The 23,983-nt window shown below is 36.4% G+C and overlaps 3 protein-coding genes across 3 annotated transcripts; all 3 read right to left on the bottom strand.

The window, feature by feature from the left end:
- Positions 1–381: 381 nt before the first annotated feature.
- LOC100666892 (olfactory receptor 5AL1-like) lies at positions 382–3,373 on the bottom strand. The gene has a single exon (XM_003422858.3). It carries the CDS (start codon positions 1,817–1,819, stop codon positions 878–880), a length of 942 nt encoding a protein of 313 aa, XP_003422906.2. The 5' UTR covers positions 1,820–3,373; the 3' UTR covers positions 382–877.
- A 4,732-nt stretch (positions 3,374–8,105) lies between these two features.
- On the bottom strand, positions 8,106–9,622 carry LOC104845396 (olfactory receptor 5AL1-like). The gene has a single exon (XM_010602286.3). It carries the CDS (start codon positions 9,304–9,306, stop codon positions 8,365–8,367), a length of 942 nt encoding a protein of 313 aa, XP_010600588.2. The 5' UTR covers positions 9,307–9,622; the 3' UTR covers positions 8,106–8,364.
- Positions 9,623–14,897: 5,275 nt separating this feature from the next.
- Positions 14,898–15,994, bottom strand: LOC135231915 (olfactory receptor 8U8). The gene has a single exon (XM_064289131.1). The coding sequence runs from the start codon at positions 15,858–15,860 to the stop codon at positions 14,901–14,903; it is 960 nt and encodes a 319-aa protein (XP_064145201.1). The 5' UTR covers positions 15,861–15,994; the 3' UTR covers positions 14,898–14,900.
- Between the last annotated feature and the right edge of the window lie 7,989 nt (positions 15,995–23,983).

Genomic DNA, 23,983 nt, shown 5'->3' with positions numbered 1-23,983 from the left:
GCTCAGCTGCTAACCAAAGGGCCAGCAATTCGAATCCTGGAAGGGCTTCTTCGAAACTCTGTGGTGCAGTTCTACTCACAATCAGTCTAAGAGAAAGGAGCTCTTACTGCCTTTTGCAGATGAGGCAGTTGAGATACAGAAATGTGAACTAACTTTCTCATCACATTAATTGGTAAAGCGAAAATTGTCAGCCAAAATGTTTGAATGAAGAATCCAAGTTCTAACCACACGCTTGTATACAATAAGCCTAACCACACCCTCACATATAACAGGCGGCTGAATTACAGCGGTTTGAAGTTGCTCAGCAATCTAGACGGGTACAGGGTCAATGCAACGAAATGCTCAATGACAGGTTAGCTCTGCTAGTGCTGCCCTTCCCAGCCAGGTGCGGAGACAGTGGAGGGTTAGGGAAACTATGCAGAGTGCTCAAACTCGAAATTCCTGCTATTAAACTTTGGCATGTTTTCTAGATAATCTACGCAGCAGATTTTCAATATAAGATACCAGATATTCACCTACTTTACTGTAACTTGAATTTCTCAATTTCACATGGATTTCAGGTAAAATAAATATTTCCCAATTCTCTATTGATGAAGGATTTCACGGCCAAGACGGATTTCTCTCTCTTTGCCCCCTTCCCTCCCTCTCTTTCTCTCTTCTTTCAACAACCCAAATAAAATTTATAAAATGTATTTCATGTGAAAAGTCACTGGGAATAAACAGTGGATCTCACTCCCCTAGAGTCTACAGAGGTATACCTCAGAAATGTGAGTCTGAACATTTGAAGTAATGGAATTGGCTTTGTCATTTACCAACACTGTGACACTAGAAAAGCCATAACTCAAAGTTTCCTGATCCCTGCCCTATGGTTCTTCATTTATCTGATAGCCAAACACAACTTTTCCATATTTCTCTTCAGCGCATTTTTTACCTCCTGGTTTCTCAAGCTATAGATCAGTGGGTTTAGCATGGGAATCACCACTACATAAAACACCGAGGCAAATTTATCTGTGTTCAGAGAATGGCTTGACTTGGGCTGGAGGTACATAAAAATAAGGGTCCCATAAAATATTGTGATGGAGGTCAGGTGGGACACACAGGTAGAAAAGGCTTTCTGTCTTCCTTCAACAGAGTGGATCCTAAGGATGGCTAGGACAATGAAGCCATAGGAAATTAACACAATCAGTAGAGAGAAAAGTGTATTGAACCCAGCAAGGATTAATAACATCAGCTCTTTGACTTGAGTGTCAGAGCAGGCCAAAGCAACCAAAGGGACATCGTCACAGTAGAAGTGGTTGACCATACTGGAGTCACAAAAAGACAAACAGAATGTCATCACTGTCTGTACAAGACCCACAGTAAAACCATAAACATATGTGCTAGCAACCAGCTGAATACAAAGTTTCCTAGGCATGAGAACGACATAGAGTAAAGGGTTGCAGATGGCAACATACCGATCATATGCCATGATTGAGAGCAAGTAGACTTCACAAACTACAAACGTGATAAAGCAACACACCTGAGTGGCACATGCATAAAATGTTATACTTTTAACTTCACACAAAAAGTTCACTAAGGTGTTTGGGGTGACAGATGAAGTAAAAGAAAAATCAACAAAAGCCAGGTGTATGAGAAAAAAATACATGGGTGTGTGAAGCTGAGGGCTGATTTGGATTAGCACAATCAAACCAAGATTACCCAGGACACTAATTAAGTAGATCACTAGGAAGACGCTAAAGAGAATGACTTGAAGGTCTGGGTTATCTGTGAGTCCCAAAAGGATGAATTGAGTCACCTCTGAATGGTTGCCTTTGGCCATGGAAAAATCACAATAAATCCCTCCAGATCACAGTTGCAAATAATTTGGGTCTGCAGGCAATCATCAAACAGATGTTAGAAGGTGGCTCTGACCCACCAGGAGAAACTTCAGGCTAGTTCTGCATTCAGAATAAAGGCATGTATTCTAGGCAGAAATTTCAAAATATTAAATTATGTGAAGAATTGTTAAAGTAATCTAATTTTAATAGAAGGAAATAGAGTTTTTTGAACACAGATGTCAAAATATGTTTTAAAGTTATGAGAATACCTTAAATAAAAGTGTAATAAATTGAAAAAATGTAATTAAAAGGAAATAAATTCCAAAAATTGATTCCCAAAGAGTTAATATGAAAGATCAGAGATAAAATTTTGAATACTCTTGATCTCTGGACCATAAATTTAGTATCATTTTTATTTTGTTCTCTCCAACATCTTTAATCATTTTACCCACCCTTGCTTAAACTAAAACTTGGCTCCCACTTGAAGACCTGCTTCTCTCCAGGCCACCTCTCTGCAGGCTGCTCAATTTGTAACTCTCCACAGATTTCACATTTGCTCGAGATAAGATATGATTCATCATCTTGCATTGAGTAAACTCTTCTGATGCTTTGAAGTTTATACCTGTCTTCATTGTTGTCACTTATTTATGCCCAGGTCACTCCTTATTTATTGAAGATTTTGGCACCAAGATCATTGTGTCTCTTTTCCATAAAGCTGACATCAGTGCCAACACAGACCACACATTTAATACAATGCTTCTACAGTTCTCAAAATCTTGATGTCAATGTCTCCAACACCAATACGCTTGAACTTCCAACTCTCATGGCTCCATCTTGGATCTTGTTTTATCTGGAAATTGATTGACTACTACGAATCCAAAATTAAAACATTACCTTAAGATCACAAACATTTGCCCTTCCCTTTAACATCTCAGAAATGACAAAACAAATTCTCACACCAAGATGCCACTGACAACACTGTTTTCCACTAATTATTTCTCTTTTGTTACCTCCTTTATTTAATTCTTCCCCTGCCCACCTTAGACTTCATGATTATTACTACAATTATTCTTGTCAACATCCCAAACATCCTGGTCTTATTTCTCTCCAGATACATCAAAATCTGGGTATTTTGAAATGTTCTCTTCACAATTGTGTCTGAGGTAACAAGAACAGCAACCAGGCAAAAGTAAGCAATTACAAACTTATATTGAAAATAGCCACTTACTTTTGTCCAGGAGATTGGCCTTTTTCTTAAATTGACTTTCTGTGTATTAGTCTACATGTACCTATTATCACATACCCTTTGAATTTCTTCATACTTTTCTATACCACCCCCCTTACTCTCAGTACATACCAACAATTCCAACAGAAGTCTTAGTCCTCTAGTGCTGCTGTAACAGAAATACCACAAATGGATGGATTTAACAAAGAAAAGTTTATTTCCTCACAATAAAGTAGGTTAAAAGTCCAAATTAGGGCTTCAGCTCCAGGGAAAGGCTTTCTCTCTCTCTATCAGCCTTCTTATCAACCTTCCCCAAGACTAGGTAGGAGCTTCTCTGAGCAGGGACCCTAGCTCCAAATGATGCGCTCTGCTCCAGGCACTGCTTTCTTGATGGTAGGAAGTCATTCCCCTGCTTATTTCCATTTCCTTTTATCTCTTGTAAGATAAAAGGTGGTGCAGGCCACACCCCAGGGAAACTCCCTTTACATTGTGACCTGAGTAAGGGTGTTTTTCCCCACCATAATCTTCTTTAACCACAGGCGGAGATTATGATTTATAACACACAGGAAGATCACAAAATAAAAGACTACCACACAATACTGAGAATCGTGCCCTAACCTATAAGACACATATTTTGGGGGGACACAATTCAATCCATGACACCAAAGAGAGGAATTTAAAGTAATAAAATAAAAGTAATTTTAATTTCTTTAAAGAGTTGCACAAACCTACCTGCTTCCAATCTATCCTTTCTGCACTTTTCTTTTTTTTTTTTTTAGAGGGGTTAGTTCTATTTCTAATGTTGTTGTTAGATTCTGTCCAGTCAGTCACAGTGACTCTAAAAACAACCGAAAGAAACACTGCCTGACCCTGTGCCATCTTCACAATCATTGCTGTATTTGGACCCAGTGTTGCAGCCACTGTGTCAGTTCATCCTGTTGAGAGTCTTCCTCTTTTTCACTGACCCTCTACTTTACCAAACATGATGCCTTTCTTGAGTGACAGGTCCTTCATAACAACATGTTGAAAGTGTATAAGGCAAAGTCTCTCTAACCTTGCTTCTAAGGAGCATCCTGGCTGTACTTCATTCAAAACAGGTGTGTTCATGCTTCTGGCAGTCCATGACATATTCAATATTCTTAGCCAACACCATAATTGAAAAGCATCAATTCTTCTTCTGTTTTCCTCATTTATTGCCCAACTTTCACGTGCATATGAGGCAACTGAAAATACCATGGTTTGGGGTCAGGCACACCACTATTTCTAATACCTAAACTCATATTTTGATCACATATTTCTTTGTATTCCATATCTTCTCCTTCTGCTAATTTATTCAGTCATTCACATTGAACTATAAATGAAGTATATAGTTAAAACCCCACCGGGGATCCTTCATCACTATTCTTCTCCCTTTACCTAAGAAACCCCTCCAAGTCTTCTACTCTCTCTATTCCTTCATTACCAAACGCCATAGAAAAGTCACCCACACTTACATCCTTTCTCACATTCGTATCTCGACCTATTGTATTATTGTCATGTCTTTTCTCAGCATTGCATTGAAACTACTTTCATCAAGTACACCAACACTCTCCTCATTCCCAATCCAGCGAAACCTTCATATTTGACTTCTCTGTAGCATTGAACACCACTGGCATTTCCTTTTATCCTGAAAAACATTCTTTTTTGACTTCCAAGTCACCAGAATCTCTGGATTTTCCCATCTTTTTGTCCATTTTTACTCTCCCCCGATGACTATGTATCCTTTGTCTATACTTTAAATGACCCTCTTACAGTTTTACCTTAGGCCAACTCATTTCCTTTTTGAGCATTCTTGTTGAGAGATCTCATTTAATGATATGAAGATAATTGTCATTTATGTACTGATGATGCACAAATCTAAATATCTAAAACAGATTTTTCTCTAAGCTCCAGGTACATGTATCCAACAGCTTTCCAGATAATGCTGTTTAGATATATCTGAGGTGCCTAAATTAAACATGTTCAAAAGTAAAACCAGAGATTCAAAAATCACCCCACCCCACTATATGCTTTAGAGCATATATTTTCTAACTCCATTAATGGTGTATCTTCCAGCCATTCAATCTGTGAGAAACCAAGAAAGCATTCCATATAACTCTTTCCCACCCAACAAATAATTATTGAACACTTCTGTTCAATCCATTTTTTTCAAATCCAATCTCTCTCGTATTCTCTATATTATATATTCTTTTCTTTATTTAGACTTCTATCATACCTCTCCTGCAGGAAAAGCCTAAATATTACTCTCTAACTTATCCAGGCGTCTAGTTTCCAACCCTCTCTGTGCATATAGTAGCCCAAGAGTTCTTCCTAACTTGCAAATCTTAGCTTGTTCTCCAGCTGACCTTAGATAAAGTTCAAAGCCGTTAAGGTGGCTAAATCAACCTTTGATAAACAAACCCTTGCTTTGCAGACTAGTCTTATCTCTTGTGGCATCCCTCATGTAATCTCCATGCCTCAGCCATGTTGCCTCAGTTTCTCAGATGTGACCACACATTTTGTACATAGTTTTGCCGGAATACTCCTTTCTTTATCTTCACCTCTCTGTCTGGCTATTTTCTTTCAACTTCTCCTTCCAATTCCAGATGAAATTTCACTTTCTTCTGTAGCCTTTTTATTATCTCTCAAGTGCAGCTCTGAACTATTCACCCACCTGTTAATTTGTCTGGAACCTACTTAAAATTTCAAATTCTTGGTAAGCCAAAACAGTTCTGTATTTCTCTCAGTTTTATCTCCAGTTCCCAGCAGGACTTAGCAACTGGTAGATACTCCAAATGTATCTGTAGAGCAACAGAACAAACAAATCCAAAGTTTGGGTTACTCCAAACCCTTTTTTATTACCTTAATTACCTTGAATATTTTTCTCTACTTCATGGCCGTCTTTGAGTAATCTATGACAAAACCAAAAAGAATTCAATCAATCTTGAAGCCAGCTCTGGGGATGCCAACAACACTTGTGATTACTTAAGTATTGTCAGTACATTTTGATCATTTGTAGTCCCTCTAGAGCCTTTTCCTTGTATTACATCATTCTTTAAAATTTATGAAACAGTGTAATGATGAGTCACGAGCATAACAAATTATGTTATGGCTGGTCTTTTGGGATCCATTTTGCCTCACAGACAAGGAACAACAACTTGAAATAGATCACCTTGCTAATAAAGAATAATTACTTAACAAAGATCATTCTAATGTTTTGGAAAACAACATGGAAGGTGTTTAATTATACTTGATTTATATTTTTATGCTTTAATATTGGTCTTCTTAAACTTATGAATTTCAATAAGTGGCCATAATATTCATTAGATCAAAGGAGATTAATCTACTGCTAAGTAATGATTTGAATTGTACCAAAGATTCAACTCTAGGTGAGAAACTCAATTATGTTGACATTTATCAATTGGCATGAATTTCTTATTGGCCTACTGGTGTATATAGTTCAGTCACAGAGAATTATGCCTGAAAATTCTTTCACAAAGGATGATAACTGAGAAATAACTCATTTTATGTCTAGCACTGTGCTGGAAAACATTTAAGAATATACACATCAAACCCTCTAGTGAAGTCTGTTCATTCCCGTTTCACACATACCTGTCTGTGTAGAATAAACAGGAAGATGAACTGATTGAAAAATCATAATCAGCCCGTTATTTTTATACAAACACACACACAATCAATCTTATTTAATGTGAATATTTTGTCCAAGAAACATTATTCTTCTGTTTCTTAATAATATCATTCTGTGCGACACAGCTGTTTAGTGCTCTACTGCTACCTTAAGGTCTTTGATTCAAACCCACCATCCTCTCCATGGGAGAAAGGTGTGGCACTCTGCTTCTGTAAGGATGACAGCCTTGGAAACCCTGTGGGACAGCTCTGCTCTGTCCTGCAAGGGTCACTATGAGTTGGAATTGACTCAATGGCAACAGGTTTGGTTTTTCTTTTTTGATATCATGGGTTTAACAGCCACAACAAGAATACCTTGCACAGAAATTCTACAGAAGTCTTTTATTTCTAATTAGTGTGTAATGGTTGCACTAATTGTAATTTTCCACAGAGATGTGAGAATTCCAAGGAAGATTGAAAGATGCTTGTCAGCATATACACAGCTCTATGGACCTGAGAATCTGCTCATTAATTGTTTTAGAAAGATATTTTTATATCATCTATCTCTCAAGTGTTGTTTGTTGTATAAAGTTCTTTCTGTCGATCTACTCCATGGTTGCGTGGGTTAGAGATTCCCTACAACCAACTGATGGGGTTAGTATTTGGATCTAATCCACAGATGGTTGTTACATTATGTAAGAACTAGTTAGACATAAACTGATGTCTCATCCCATCTCCACTTAGATGTAAAGTCCCAGTGGTTGAGCATTTAACTGCCCACTTCAGCTGGAGAACTTGTGGCCTGAGGCATGGATACACACTGACTCAAAACAATGGTAAATAGGCCTGGACAGTTGGTTAGGGTTCTTGGAGTAACACGACTGCAAGACATGGAATTTGGGAAAGAGAAATGGGCACAAGGCAAGCTGATTTAAATTTTTAACTACTAAAGAGTAGCTACAGTAGAGAGTTTTGCAACAGCGAGGAAGATTAGAGGATCTACCTTTTAGATTGAAATCACCTTCTCTTCTTTTTCCTAGAATGCCATGTTCTGTTACTCCTAGTACTTTAACCAATTCTCCAGGGCTAATTTCCACTGTCTGTAAATCACTAGGAAGCCACCAGTGTACCAAATCAATACATATTTGTATATGGATTTGCCTTCCCTAACTACAGTGCTCGAGAGAATAAAACCTTCCATTGGCCTAAAGACTGCCACATTCATTGTTATAGTAATCCACACAATATTGCTTCAAAAGAAATACATTTTACAGTAATAAAAGTTTAAGATGACCACACATAAATTGATCTTAATGTAAAGTGGTTGGCTAATCGTAGTGAAATAAGATAAATTCATTATTTCAAGACACTCAATGCTTATCTGTATTGTTGAAACATCTGATGGTCAAAGAGCGCTGACATTTTTTTCTCCATTTTAGGCTCCAACAACTAAACAAACATTTACGAAATGCCTACTATGTGTAAACCAAAAAAGGTAAAATAAAGGACGAGAAAAATACTTATTTGCAAGGAACTAGACTTTAGGAAGCTGAGTCCCAGAGGACAAGGGTCCCTGTACTTATTAGCGCTGTACCATTGTGCAAGCCTTGACTCAAGAATCTCCTAACTCTGTATCTGCCATTTTTTTTTTTTTTTTTAGTGACAACTTTTATCTCACTATTGATCATTAAAATACATTTTTTCAATAATTCTCTTCAGGGCATTTTTTACCTCCTGATTCCTCAAACTATAGATCAGTGGGTTTAACATGGGGATCACCACTACATAGAACACTGAGGCAAATTTGTCTTTATCCAGTGAATGGCTTGACTTGGGCTGTAGGTACATGAACATTAAGGTTCCATAGTACATAGTAATAGAAAATAGATGAGAAGCACAGGTAGAGAAGGCTTTCTGTCTTCCTTCAGCAGAGTGGATCCTCAGGATGGCAAAGAGAATGAAGACATACGAGATGAGAACAATGATAAGGGAGCAAAACACATTGAATCCAGCAATAATTAACAGCATCAGCTCTTTGACACGTGTATCAGAACAAGCTAGAGCAATCAATGGAACATCATCACAGTAGAACTGGTTGATCACATTAGAGTCACAGAAAGACATGTGGAATGTAGCCACTGCCTGTACAACTCCCACAGTGAATCCATAAATATATGTGCTAGTGGCCATTTGAATGCAGAGTTTCCTTGGCATGAGAACTACATAGAGTAAAGGGTTGCAGATGGCCACATACCGATCATATGCCATGATAGACAGCAGTAATAATTCCCAAACTGAGAACGTGATAAAACAACACACCTGAGTTGCACATGCATAAAATGACATACTTTTAATTTCACGCACAAAGTTCACCAGGGTGTTTGGGGTGATAGAGGAGGTACCATAAAAATCAACAAAAGCCAGATGACAGAGAAAAAAATACATGGGTGTCTGAAGCTGAGGACTGATTTGAATTATCACAATCAAACCAAGATTACCCACAGCAGTAACTAAGTAAATCCCTAGGAAGACACTAAAGAGAATGACTTGAAGCTCTGGATTGTCTGCGAGTCCCAAGAGGATGAACTCAGTTACTGCTGAATAATTGCCTTTGGCCATGAAATAGATATACAATTTCTTCTAAAGGAAACCCCTCAGAGCACAGGGTCTGAATAAACTTGGTTCTGTAGGAAGTGATCAATCTACATATGGGAAGATGGTCATGGCTCACCAGGACATTACTTTAAATTCGGTTGAAGGAGAATTCTGTTATATTTGGCTATTACTCCTGCTGTCAGTGTGAATAGATTTGGTCCAGGCAGAAATTCCAATCCACTGGGAAATTGCAAAATAGGAAAGATAATTTCAATTAAAATTTACAATCAATAAAATAGCAAAATCTATGTTGTATTTTCTTTAAATATAGGGAAAATAAAAGTTGCAGCATTAAAAATGTTAGTGGTTATCAGAACATATCAAAATGATTTCTTATATTTTGAGTTGATTTAATAAAGTTATGGATTGAATATATCAATTAATAAATAAATTATGAATTATCAGGAATGAGTGTGGAAAATGTAATTTGACAAGTCAAAACCAAAATATTAAAACTATTTATCTTTAGGTATCCAGTTTGGTATAATTTTTAAACTTTTTTTTTTTTTTTTTTTGCTTACTTCCATTTCTTTTTCCTTTAATAAACTTATGATACTAATATTAAGGAAAAATAGGATTGTTAATTTTCTGTATTTTTCTCTTTTACAAAATACACAGTAGTAAACTATTTTCCAGATTATAAACAGCTTTAGACCATGAAGACAAATTATTTTACCCTGTAAATTTAAGCAGGAAACACTGGTGATGTGCTGGTTAAAAGCTCCAGCTGCCAACCAAAAGGTAGTCAGTTTGAGTCTTTCGGGCACTACTTGGAAACTCTATGGGGCAGTTCTACTCTCTCCTATAGGGTTGCAATGCATTGGAATTGACTCGACTGCAGTGGGTTTGGTTTTGGTATCTTTAAGCATGTATATGATCCAAAGTGTACAGCATTTGGAAAGAGTTTAAAAAACTAAATTCCACAGACCATGTCCACAAACCTAAACTGGGTTCTGAATTTTGAAAACTTGCAGAATTGAAATCACTCCCATTGAGAGCAGAGGATAAGTTCACTTGGCTTTTCTTTGTTACCACATTGTCTCAGTTACTTCGCAAACCTTTGGGGCTGAGTCAATTCCAATTCACAGTGGCCCTATAGAACAGATTAGAACTGCTCCATAGGGTTTCCAAGGAGCAGTTGGTGAATTCGAACCACTGTTCTTTTGGTTCGAAGCCGAGCTCTTAACCACTGTGACACCAGGGCTCCAGATCTGTAAGACAGATAAAAGAAAAACAAAAACACCCCCTCCCCTTACCCTTTGACTACCATCTACCCAGAACCTTTATCTAAGTTACTCTTTTATCTTTTGTCTCCCGTTTACCACTTCTCAATTAAATGTCTTGGAGCATGTGAATTACACTTATAACTCAATCCAGTGTAATTCACCTTCCTTTTCCATCATTCCACTGAAATTTTCTCAACAAGTTCACTATCAGCTTCCCTACTCCCAAATTCAATGAAGGTTTTTTTTTTTTTTTTTTTCTTCCCCCTCCCTTCGGCAGCTCTGTAGCATTATTAGCCTCTGTTGAGTATATCTTTTGTTTCCAGAGCAAAGCAGTCTCTGAGTTCATTTACCATTTCCTTGTTTCTCTAACTTAGAAGTTGTATTTCCATTGCCTGTGCTTTTGAGGATAAGCTTTTCAGTTTTTATCCAAATCTCCTCTGCCCTTACCTTTTCATACTTTCTTGATTTTATTCAACCCACTGTCCTCAGTAGGCACCTATATGCTGAAGATGTATACCTGTTTATTTATCTTTCTGTCTCTCTGTCTGCCTGTCTATCTATCATGCATCTATTAAACCAAACCAAGCCTGTTTTCCTTTGAGTTGATTTTTATTCATGGCTACCCCATGTGTTACAGAGTAGAACTGCTCCATAGGCTTTTCTTAGCTCTCATCTTTATAGAAGCTGATCACCATACCTTTCCTCCATGGCACGATTGGTCGGGTTTGAGCCTCTAAAGTTTAGGTTAGTAACTGATTGTAAATTGATTGTGCCACACAGGGACATAATTTCTATCTATTACTATTGAAAAATTTGTTTTCTCTTCTCCAACCCCATATATAAAAATTCCTCCTGAAAATTGTTTTTAGGTGACAGCAAGTTGATTTTGACTCATAGCAACCCCATGTGACAGAGTAGAACTGCCTCAAGGGGTTTTCTAGGCTGTAATCTTTATGGAAGTAGATCACCAGGTCTTTCTCTTATGGGGTGACTATGTGGGTTCAAACCACCAAATTTTGGTTAGCAACCAATCCCTTAACCATTTTGCCACCAAGGCCCCCTTCCTGAAAATTACCACTTAGATATTCTAGATGTTCATTAAAAGTGTCACGTAAACAAAGGACTTTACATCTCTGTACATTAGCCCTAATATTCAAGACCTGGAGCATGGATTTTTTTATTTCAGTGAATGATGCCATTATCCATTTTGTTTTCCAAATCAGAGTCTAGTTATCTTTTGACGTATTCCTGTTTTTTTGTGCCACACCCAATTTATCCCCAGTTCCTTACAATTTTATGTTTTATGTAATATTCAAATCTAGTCACTTTTATCATTTGCTTGATCCAAGCCCAAGGACATTTTTTTCTGGTTTATTGGGACTGACACCTAACTTGTATTCTTGCTTTCAGTCTTTCCTACTTTTCTCTATTCCCTACACTATGGTCTATCTTAATTTTATAGACACAAACTCCATCCTGTTATTCTCCTGACAAAGTCCTTCAATGCCTTATCTGTGCCCTTAGGATAAACAAGTTCTTTAATGTGACTGGCATACACCTCTTAGAAATCTGCTTCCTGTACCTCATCTCTTGCAAAAATCTTTATATAGCCTTCATGTTCCAGATATTCTGAACTACCATGGTCATTATCTTTAGTCATCTAGTGATGCTTTGACAGAAATCCCACAAGTGGATGGCTTCAACAAAGAGAAATTTATTCTCTACTGTCTAGTAGGTGACAAGCCCAAATTCAGGGTGTCAGCCCCAGGAGAAACAATTTTGAGAAAAACATATATTATTTTGTACATTCTGGAAATTAAACTTGGAATACATTTTATAAAAATAAAATGTGAACTCATATTTCCTGACTTTCTTTTTAAAATTAACTAATGGCTTTTGAGGTTGGCAGTTAGAATCCACCAGGTGCTCCTTGGAAACTCTATCGGGCAGTTCTACTCTGTCCTATAGGTCACTATGAGTCGGAATCGACTTGACAGCACTGGGTTTTTTTTATGGCTTTTGCATATTACAACTCTGGCTCAAGTAATCTCAGAAAGGTCTCAGGTTATGGATTATTTGCTTTGCTTGAATTTAATATGTTTCTTGAGAAGCTACTTTGTGGTAAGCAGTTACTTTCAAAGCTTGCTACTCACTTTAAATTTATCCTAAATACATGTGTTAAACTTCATCCTGGAATTCCGATACACTGATGGATTTTTAATGTCTAATGATTGCTACATTTGGCATGGAGGAAAATACAGATCTAGGAAATCTTAACTCTCATGCGCTTTAATTTGCATTTGAAGAAATGAATGTCCTTTTAAGGAAAAAAGAGAATAAAGAAAAAAAGAGAGAGAGAGAAAATTAAGCACTTCTGGGTAGGACCCCTCAAACCAGCAACCTTCTCTAGATTAGTGGCTTTCAGAATTTCTTGGCCACGACCCACTGTAAGAAATGTATCTTATAAGATGACATAAAACACATATACATATTCAGAGTGACACCATCATATACATACCCAGAATTATTACTAGGGTACACTGAAGTTTTATGTTTTTACCTTATTAAAAACATTGATTGTATCTTACCTCATTATTACAAATGCTTATCTTCACCCCAATTTTGGCATAGTCTTCTGACATGCCTAGGTGGAGGGTGCTCCTATTTCTTCTCCGAGTGAGTTTGCATGGCAACATACCTCAGTTTTGTTAGCAGCTTTGTCCCAAAGGGTTTTAAGAACATGATGCAAGTAAGATCATCAGAAAAATTACATCCCACACTCCACTGGGAGCCCAAGGTAGGTTGGAGATTAATTCATGTCTTCCTCTGGTTTTGAAGAAGCATAGATCTGTAGCTCTGCCTTTAGTATGACATTATTGCCTTAATGATCCCTCATTTTTGAAATGCTAATTATTTCTTTATTGTTTTAATTTATCATATTTTTGTTGCTGTTGTTGTTTAATGATGGGGTTTTAATGTGTCTTTGAAAGAAAGATAAGAAGAATTACCTTCCAAAAAATATTTACCCCTTACTTTTCAAAGGACTGAATATCCATATCCCCAAGGATCTATTCCTGATATCGTAAGGCATAACACTCCATCTTTGGCTTACCCTTTGAAACGATCATGAAGCATTGGTTTCCTCATTTAGGTTGTTACTGTCTGTTATTATTTAAGTTCCTTGATGAACTCATTGGAAGAGCACCCCTCCCGGGTGTTTTCTTACCTTTGGCCATAGCAAGTGTATACAGGAAGAACAAGGCTTCAGTCCTTAATAAGAAATAATATGTCTCAGAGGAAACTGGAAATAATCCTCTACACTGCAAAAAACTTTGCGGGGGCGGGGAGCAATCAGGAAGGCAATTTTTCTGTTTCCAACTGTGGTGTTTGTTCTTGTTTTTCCAATAATTTAGGAAGACAAGTATTTAACTGAGGATGGACAACATGTTAAGGACAAAATATAAATCAGGGTTTCCAAATAAGGTATAGTGATTATGAATTCATGCACAACTGACAAAAACATCTCGAAATATATGAAATAAAAAGTGACATATAAGAACAGTGAAAGATGTAATTCAACATTGTTAACTGGGTATTTTAATATAGCACTCTTAATAAGAGATAGAACAAGTAAACAAAATCAGTGAGGATATAGAAGACTTGCTTGAATGACACTATCACTGGCTTCAACCTAAAAAAATATATAGAACCCTCCCCCCAACAGCAATTGTTAAGGAAATAATTACTTAGGGCAGAATTTCCCAACCTTTGCTCTATTGTCATTTTGGACTAGGTCATTATTTGTGTGAGGGCTTTCCTGTACATTGTAGGATATGTAGTAACATCCCATGCCTCAACCCTCTAGATAACAATAGGATCAAACTATTGTACAATCAAGCTTGTTTCAAGACATTGCCAAATATTCCCTGGGGGAAATGTCATTCTGAATTGAAATCATTGGTTTATACTTGTGTCTTGGATTTCAATGTTGAATATATTATTTTAGCACTCTTAGAATCCTGAACTGGATGTTGAAGTTGTCTGCATGTTTATCTGGGCCAGCACCTCCTTGAGTGGCCATCAGAGAAGACCAGTAAATTATTTTTTTACATATTTTTACTTTTGAGAAATGATAGATTTGATGTTAATTCTTATACCTTCTACACAGGAAATATAACTCTAAGTCAAACTCACAAAGAAAATAGAGAATGATTTCATTATGCAGTGAACAGATCTTTATTGATCAACAAGACCAAAGCAATCTACTAGTTTTCTTAATTGTGGGAAAAAAAAAAAAAAGCAAGTAATGAAGGAAAGCCCACTTTTATTAAGTTATTTTCTTAATCTCGTGAAGACAAGTGCCTGGTTTCTATTAATGATGACTTTCTTTAGGGCATCTTTCACATCCTTGTTTCGGAGGCTGTAGATCAAGGGGTTCAACATTGGAATGATTACAGTATAGAAGACAGAGGCCATCTTGTCTGTATCAAGAGAATGTTTTGAGCTTGGTTGTAGGTACATAAAGATCAGAGTCCCATAGAATATGGTTACTGCCAACATGTGGGAACTGCATGTGGAGAAGGCTTTGCGCCTGCCCTCAGCTGAGCGCATCTTCAGGATGGCAGAAATGATGAACATGTAGGAGACAAAGATGATCAGTGAAGAGGAAATAAGCGTAATACCAGCACAGACCAAAATCCATAGTTGTTTGGTGTGAGTGTCTGAGCAAGTCAGCCTGAGGAGAGGCATGTCATCACAGTAGAAATGATTGATAATATTGGAATGGCAATAGGAGAGACGAAAGGTGAGGATGGTATGACACAGGGCCATCAGGAAGCTATAGCTATAGGGGACAGCTACCAGCTGAAGGCAGGTTCCTGGGGACATTGTGATCATATACAGGAGAGGGTTACAAATGGCCACGTGTCGATCATAGGCCATGGAGGCCAGTAGCAAGCATTCTGATACCATGAGTGTAAGGAAGCAGCCTAACTGAGCAGCACATGCATTGAAGGAGATGACATTTTGTTGGTACAAGAAATTTCCAAGCATTTTGGGTGTGATGACAGAAGTGTAACAGAAATCGACAAAAGCCAGATGGCTAAGAAAGAAGTACATTGGTGTGTTGAGTCTTGCATCTGCTCTAATGACTAGGATCAATCCCAGGTTGCCTACTACTGTGAAAAGGTAGATGGATAAGAATACCATAAAGAGGGGCATCTTCAACTCCTGGTGATCTGTGAGACCCACAAGAATAAACTCTGTCACCTGGGTGCAATTCGTCTGAGCCATGTGTCTCTCCAGGGCATCTGGATGAGGAATAAGAGAAAAAAAAAAATCTATTTTACCATTTCTATAAATGGTGTTTTTGTACCTTAATATTTTTTACAGAGTTTGCTGCTTATATAGGGATTATCATACTAGGAGTCTGGTCTAAAATACAGGCGGGTTTCAGATATATGTCTTTCTGACTAAGGGTCCAAATACATCACCATTATGCTCTCAGTATACCCTATTTATTTTGTTGTTGGACACACAGATTATTTCCAGGTTTTGCTTGATACAGTGCCGAGAATAAATCCTAAAATAATTTTTAAGTGTATTACAATTTAACATAAAATTTGTATCTGCTTTCTCAGAGCTTTGAATCAACCTGCCACTTTTAACTTTTTTTGCATTTACTAAAGAAATATATATTTGAATTATATTTTGTGTACTGATTTTCATTTTCTTACTGTATTTTAAATTGAATGTCTTTCTTTGTTTTCTAATTCTTTTTAATTGATTTTCATAATTGAATTATTGATTATCCACGTAAAATTTATTTTAGGAAAGTGTAACTAATATAGAACTAGAGTTTTTGCTATTAACACACAAATTTCAAATGCCATATCTTTACCTCTCCTTCCTCCTTCTCCAGTTCTGGTTTTTTCTTCTCTCTCTCTCAACATTACACATGAAAAATGAGAACAAATATTTGTTAGTAAAACTTCAATAAATTTCTTTATATAATTTGGAAATTACACTAACAATACCTATTATGCAAGTGAAATAAGATTGCGTATTTCCTCACATTTATTTAGATTTTAAGGAGCCCTGGAGACACAGTGGAGCCCTGGTGGAACAGTGGTTAAGAACTTGGCTTCTAACCAAAAGGTGGGCAGTCTGAATCCACAAGCCGCTCCTTGGAAACCCTATGGAGCAGTTCTACTTTGTCTATAGGGTCGCTATGAGTGGTGACTGGATGGCGACAAGTTTTTGGCTTGGTCGCACAATAGTTAAGCACTTAGCTGCTAACCAAAAGGTCAGCAGTTCGAACCCTGCAGCTACTCTGTGGGAGAAAGATGTGGCAGTCTGCTTAGGTAAAGATTACAGCCTTAGAATCCCTATGGGGCAGTTCAACTCTGTCCTGTCGTGTCATTATGAGTCGGAATTGACTTGATAGCAAAGGGTTTGGTTTTTGGTTTTAGTCAGTATTTACTATTAGCTCTTATGTACTTACAATTCTTGTTCAATTTAACAAGGAAATTACGTACCAGGGATTTTTTTTTCATTCAATATGTTTATTGAACAACTACTATGTGGTAAATTATAACTTTCAAATAATACTAATTCACCTTAATTGTATCCTAAATACCACAATTCACCTTAATTGTATCCTAAATACATTGTTGTATTCCCTCCTGAAACCCTAATACAGATGGGTATCTAATGTGTAACGATAACAACATGCAAATTGAGGAAAATAAGGACAGAGGAGCCCATGAATCTCAACTGTCTAAATTGCATGTGAAACAAATGAAAATCAACTTTCAGGAAAAAGAGAACAAGGAAATAGAAAAATTAAGATAAAAAAAAATTTGTTTATAGGGCTACTCAGACCAACACTCTTCTTTAGACTACTTGCTTTCAGACTCAAAATTATTTGGCCAAAAACCACAGAAAAAAAAAAAAATTCTACTTGTTATGAAACTAATAAACATATCCAAAACAATACTGTCAATACCTGGCATGTACTCATCTTGCATGTTCTGTAGTGTTCTACTGTAATCTGTTTTATCCTATTTAATCCAAATAATGCTGGTCAGGATCATATACATCGAATTTATGATCTACTCATAGTTACAGAACAGTTTAAAAACTCCAGCCTAGACCACCATAAGACATTACCATTTTTACTAGCATAAATGCATAAGACACTTACCTATAAATAGCTTCTAAGATCATCACCCACTCTGATTTATGACCAAGACTGTGCATGTTCTACCCTTACAATTTCTCTTGGTATACTTAACTGCTACCTCCTTAGGCGTTCTTGTAGTTTATTCAGTCACTCATTGCCTAAGTTAATAGTGTATTTCGAGACCTAGTAATTTCCAAGCACTACTCAGAAGCTGAAGATAGAGCAGTGAAAGAACAAACAATAGACCAGCCTGGAACGGAAGAAAGTTTTTCCAACTTTATCTATTTTTCTTGTCTCTTCCTCTTAATTATTTTTCTCCACTTCTAAAACACAAATGTCTTTAAAATTTTGTATACACAAACTATTTTATGGTATACTGAAAGTATGAATTATATTTAAAAGCATATGTGACTTTTCACAATCTAGTCCCTGAATATATCTTATAATCCCAATTCCAGTCCAGTCTCTCCAAACCCCAATGGACATCTACTGGTTCAGTTAATATGACTGGACTCTATCCATTAATTGCAACACATCCTTTGATGTTTATCAATTTTTGCCTGTGTCAGTCCTAGTTGTATTCTCATCAACAAAATTGGACAATTGAAGGGAAAACTCCAATTTATCCTACTGAAAAATCACCTCTTCTATAAAGAACTGTTTGTTTTTTTCCCGTGTAGAGACATCTTTCATGTTTGTGCTCTAGAACCACTTTAGACATACTTAGTTTATATTTCTTCTTACATTTATAGTGATATACGTTTCCATACCTCTTCTGCTGACAGACTACAGACATTTTATGGTTCAAAACCATGCTTTTTTAAATTCATTTCTTAATGTATTCTCTTCAGATGGTAGTTAATGGGGAATTAAAGATGAATTTTTGTAATAATGCTTTAATATTTATTCCCCTTATTCTTAAAGCATATGCTTTGTTTGAGAAATATCACTAGTAATATATGTATGACCACAGTGTAATGTACCCTCTACTAGTACTGGGTAAAATCTCTAGCTATTGTAAAGGTAGAATGGAGAGTTTTGACCTAGATAGTAATCTGGTCATCAAGAGCCTAATTTTTCCAAACCTCCTCATAGATTATAAACTGGGATTTTTATTTCCTTCAATCTAATAAGAACTATTTCCATATCATAATACATAAATATACACAAAACTGAAATTAGATGAAATATCATTGCTTATCTTTATTTAAGAAAATATACTCTGTTTTAATTTTACTCTATGATATTGCACTACTTCATTTTTAACTTGCTTATCTTGAGCTTATAGCTTTTTTTTTTTTTTTTTTCTTTTTCAACCCACCAATGACTCAAAGTCTGCCATTTTGAAATATAGCCTTTTAACCTACCTGGGTAGAGAACGCTTCTATTTCTTCTTAGAATGGGTCTGGGTGGCAACAGACTGCACGGTTTTGTCAGTGTTTCAGTCCCAAAAGGTTTATCCTGAGAGCATGATGCAAGTAAAATTATCAGAAAAATTACAATCCAAGCTCCACTGGGATTCCAAGGAAGGCTGTAGATTTGAAGACGTGATTCTGTTTTTGAAGAACTTCTGATGGACAGTTTTATCCAAATTTTATCTTTTTTCTACCTTTAGTATGATAATATTGCCCTAAGGTTCCCCTAACTCTTCAGATGTTATTATTAGTTTGCTTTAAAAATACATTTGTTGTTATTGAATATCAGTGTTAGGTTTTGAATTTGGCTTTGAAAAGCAGGTAGGAACTGTCTTGTGGAATAGATTGTTGATTGAGTGTGTGGAGAAAAAAAGGGGCACTTAAGTTTTTTATATACTGGCTATGAATTTAAAATCTCCCCTTTATATTTCTGTTAAATAATTTCTAACCATAACACTGACCTGAGATATAATTGTGAGGAATACAGAATCTTACATTTCTGCTTTCATGGTGTATAAATGTGACACTTTCACTGAAACAGGAAAAAGTAGCCAATGCCTAGAGGTCACAGGCTGGTTCTATTTTGTGAATGGTAATCAGGATGGGAATTACATATATGCGAACTATAAGTTTCTGATATTATATAATTATTCTATGCATATACAATGACTTTTTTTTTTTTTTGGACTGGCAAATGCATTTGGTCCATTTGGTCAAATGCCCTCTCTCTACTTATGCTGTGTTGTAAAATGCCATGACTTGTAGTCTAGAACTGATATACTAAATCAATAACTCCAGTAGGATACTTAAGAGAGGGAAAAAAAACAAGCAAGAAAGCCAACTTAGGGGCATGGGTACTGTTCCTGAACTGGCCGTTTGACCCTATGTGCAATTAAGAACCAAAGAATTTAAATTTAAGTATTCTAGAAATTATATTTGATTTAGCAATTCTTGTTTCTTAAAATATAGTAGCAGGTTAAGCAATTAAATAAAGATATAATAGTGATAGAAGACTTTCTGTAGGAAGGCACAGAAAGCCAACACCACCGTCTTTTAGACAGGACTTCAGAAACTTCATACAGTGAATCTTGCATATATTTCACCTGTAACTTTGTTTAATGTAAGTTCACGGGCTTCTCGTTCAGATTTGTAACAACCACTGTAAGTGTCTATATGCAATTTATGACTACGGCTGCCCTGCTACACCAGTTTCCTAGCTCTCATATCTCCTCACACACAAGATTTATAGTGCATAATGGCATGAACAATCATGCTATAAAGATCATGCCCAATGAACAGAGCTTGGCTGCTCATATAAACAAATTTAATGTAGTAAATTAAGGAGTTTTCCCCTTGGAATATCAGATTAGATTAATATATCAGTGTTTTAACATTTGTCAACAAGTGGATTCATACTAAAATATACTCTTTCTTGTTTTTAGTGGGTCTATGAGTTTCTACATAAGAAGCCCTGGTGGCTCAATGGTTAAGCACTTGACTGCTAACTGAAAGGTCTGCAGTTCAAATCCACCAGCCACCCCCTGAGAGAAAAGACCTGGAAATCTCCTTCTGTAAAGATTACTGTTGAAGAAACCTCATGGAACAGTTCTACTCTGCCATACACCACTGCTAGGAGTTGGAATTGACTCAATGACATGCAAAAAAAAACAACAACATGGGTTTCCATACTTAATTATGCTTTTCTGAATTTCTGAGAAATAAGATTCCAAAGGTCTATGTGACCTCTCTGTTTCCTAAAGCATCTACTATAGTTGCCCGTTCTGTAACTAGGGCTATTCATCTGGAATTTTGTCCTAAAATAAAGGAAACAAGTTATGATGCCAAGTATCAACTAAAAGCTTTGTCACAATGCTAACTTAACTAATCAAAGAAAGCTTTTCTCTAGGATGCCTCATATTTCTTTTCCCTAAGTTGAGGGGTTTAGAAGATAGTCCTTTGGATGCCTAGTCAATTCGTAGAAAGCCGTTTGACTAGTCAAGGGCGTCTTTTGTTAGTTTCTTCTGTTCTTACTGATATCGGTCTACTAGTTGAAGACATTTCAGTGGAAGAGTATTAAGGAAGGATTTTACTGATTTCACACTCCTCTTACTTGGTGCAGAAAACAACATTGCTGATCAATATGTTGTTCCCCGTTAGAAATATGTCAACATATTGATGGTAATGAATGGCCAGGGGAACTAACATAAAGTTCTGATGACTTGCCTAGGCTTATTCAACTGGTTGTTGTGTGCTATCAAGTTGATTCCAACTCATAGTGACCCTATTAGTTGTGGATTAGGACTCTAGAATGATAGTTGTTTTATCATTTACAAGTGTTCTCTTTTCCCACTGCAATTCTCTGCCTGGATTATTACCCTCTAGCCACATTGGCATTCTGGCATTTTCTAGAACATGGCAATTGTGTTGTAACCTCAATGTCTGTGCATCTACTATTTCCTCTTCCTGGAACACTTCTCCACCATAGTCACAAGGGCTTCTCACTATCTAATAGTATTGTTATATGCTTGTTTATTTATTACTAATCTTTCCACTAGAATAGAAATTCTATAAGAGGAGAAAAATTTGTTGGATTCATCATTGTATTCTTAGGACCTAGAACACTATCTTGCACAAATTAAATACATATTACAATTTTTTGAAAAGATGTGATATATAAATTTATCTGTAGACTCTGGTCATTTTGTTGAACTGGATACTCTCCTGTGTTTTGCAATTTTGTTGGATTAAGAAATAATAAAGCTTAATCAACGGTCAGTGTTGTCTAGTAGATTTGATATTTTATGTTGATATTGTAAATATCATTCCTTGTGATTTTAAGAATTACTTTGTATAGATGAAGCTCGATGTTTAATTTTACCATCCGAAACCATACCACATTATTATCATTAAGATTTTTATTGCAGTAGTAATGACAATCATTTAATAAGTTTATCAAATATACAAGCAGTATGCTAATCGTTTTACATAAATTATCAATCTTTATTTTCTATTAATAATGTTTGTGTGTTGTTAGATATTGTTGAGTTGATTCCAACTCATAGCAACCTCGAGACACTGAGTAAAACCGCCCCATAAGGTTTTCTAGGCTGTAATCTTTACAGAATAAGATTGCCAGGTCTTTCTCCTGCAGAGACTCTGGGTGAGTTGAATTGCCAACTTTTCAGTTAGCAGCCTAACACCTAACCATTGCACCACCACGTCTTTTTAACTTTTAAGTAGTTATCATTATTACCTCTGTTTTATAGGTAAAGTCTTCAAAATATGAAGTATTCTTTTCATCAAAATGCTAAAATTGTCAAAAGTCTTGTAACAGTATGGTATATGAGTGAAAGTAATATAGATTTGGGTTTTTTAAAAAATAGATTTAACTTCTGTAACAATCAAACAAAAAGTAAGCAATCAAACAGAGATACTTATTGTTATATTTGTGGCAAGGTATTCTTTGCATGCCATCTCCTCTGAGAAGATTCCACAGGGACGCTATTAATAATATCACAGTCCCTCCTGAATTTGACATGGGATTGTTAGGTGAGAACTTTGGGACTAAGCCTATCCGAACAAGGTAAATACATTATTCAGTTTAGAGATTTCTTCATACTGAAAAACTAATTTATAATAATGGTAATAGATATGGAATCCCTGATATTCCAACTCTGCCAGTGAATTCAATGTCATCTCAATAACTTAAGAAATCTCCCACACATAATAACTGTCACAATCTAATTTTCCCCTAGGAAAATTATTAAAGATAAAATGTACTCTCTTTAAATTATTAGAATAATCATTTATCCAACAAACATAGGCTGTCTAGATCTCAAATTTTGCCATATGTCAGCATTTCCTTTGTGAGTGTCGCATTTAGGATTGACTGGCAATGCTGCTCATGCCCTGACGCACCTTGCATTCTCATGAGTGACACTGTAGTCGGTAAAATTGCCCCAGTTTGAAATGTTAGTAGGTCTTATTTTTTCTTTTTAAGAATGGGGGAGGCTCAGTCATATGTCAATGACAGTATTGGTAAGAAAGAGTACATTGGCAAAGCAGAATTTCTGGATGCTCCTTAGGAAGTTAAAGTCAGAGAATTACTAAACTAGGTGGTATTATAGAATATTTTGGGTTTCACAGTCCCAAGATGATATTTTGAGCTGTATTTGAATTATGTGGAGGTTACTATAGACTGGCAATTCTCAAACTATTTGCCATCAAGTTGACCAGATCAGTAATTAGATTGTAGGGAAGAGAGCTGGGCTTTTCACTGTCAGAAAAAGATGTTGAAGATAAGCAACGGAGAAAACTAGAATAAACACTGTGATGCTGGGTTAAAGTTGGAGATAATGATATGCACTCAAATTCATGACATAGAAAAATAGACACAGAAATATAGAATTGTGTATTTAAATATCTTAGTATACATACAATAATTCTCAGTTATGTTGGCTGAAAGGGGTTAGAAGTGATACCAATAAACACATCTAACATCCAGATCTTAGTTTCTAAATACTATTTTTCAATAAAAGGAGCCAAGGCTTTTTGAAGAAATAAGTGGTTAAGCGCTCAACTACTGGCTGAAAGGCTGGTGGTTCAGACCCACCCAGAGGTGCCCTGGAAGATAGCCCTGGAGCTCTGCTTCTGAAAGGGCGCAGGCTTGAAAACCCTGTGACAGCAGCTCTACTCCACACACGTGGGGTAGACATGAGTCAGAGCTGACTTGGAAACTAACACCAACAACATGTGGGCATGGCAGAGGAACCAACCCGAAAAGATTTGCAGGGTCATCTACCTGGTCTCACACTGTG

This window comes from Loxodonta africana, chromosome 7 (assembly GCF_030014295.1).
Source record: "Loxodonta africana isolate mLoxAfr1 chromosome 7, mLoxAfr1.hap2, whole genome shotgun sequence".
Lineage (NCBI taxonomy): Eukaryota > Metazoa > Chordata > Mammalia > Proboscidea > Elephantidae > Loxodonta > Loxodonta africana.
This window is presented reverse-complemented; position numbering and strand designations above follow the sequence as displayed.

Excerpts from the sequence above, each read along its gene's own strand:
- LOC100666892 (XM_003422858.3), bottom strand. The coding sequence starts at position 1,819 with ATGGCCAAAGGCAACCATTCAGAGGTGACTCAATTCATCCTTTTGGGA.
- LOC104845396 (XM_010602286.3), bottom strand. The coding sequence starts at position 9,306 with ATGGCCAAAGGCAATTATTCAGCAGTAACTGAGTTCATCCTCTTGGGA.
- LOC135231915 (XM_064289131.1), bottom strand. The coding sequence starts at position 15,860 with ATGGCTCAGACGAATTGCACCCAGGTGACAGAGTTTATTCTTGTGGGT.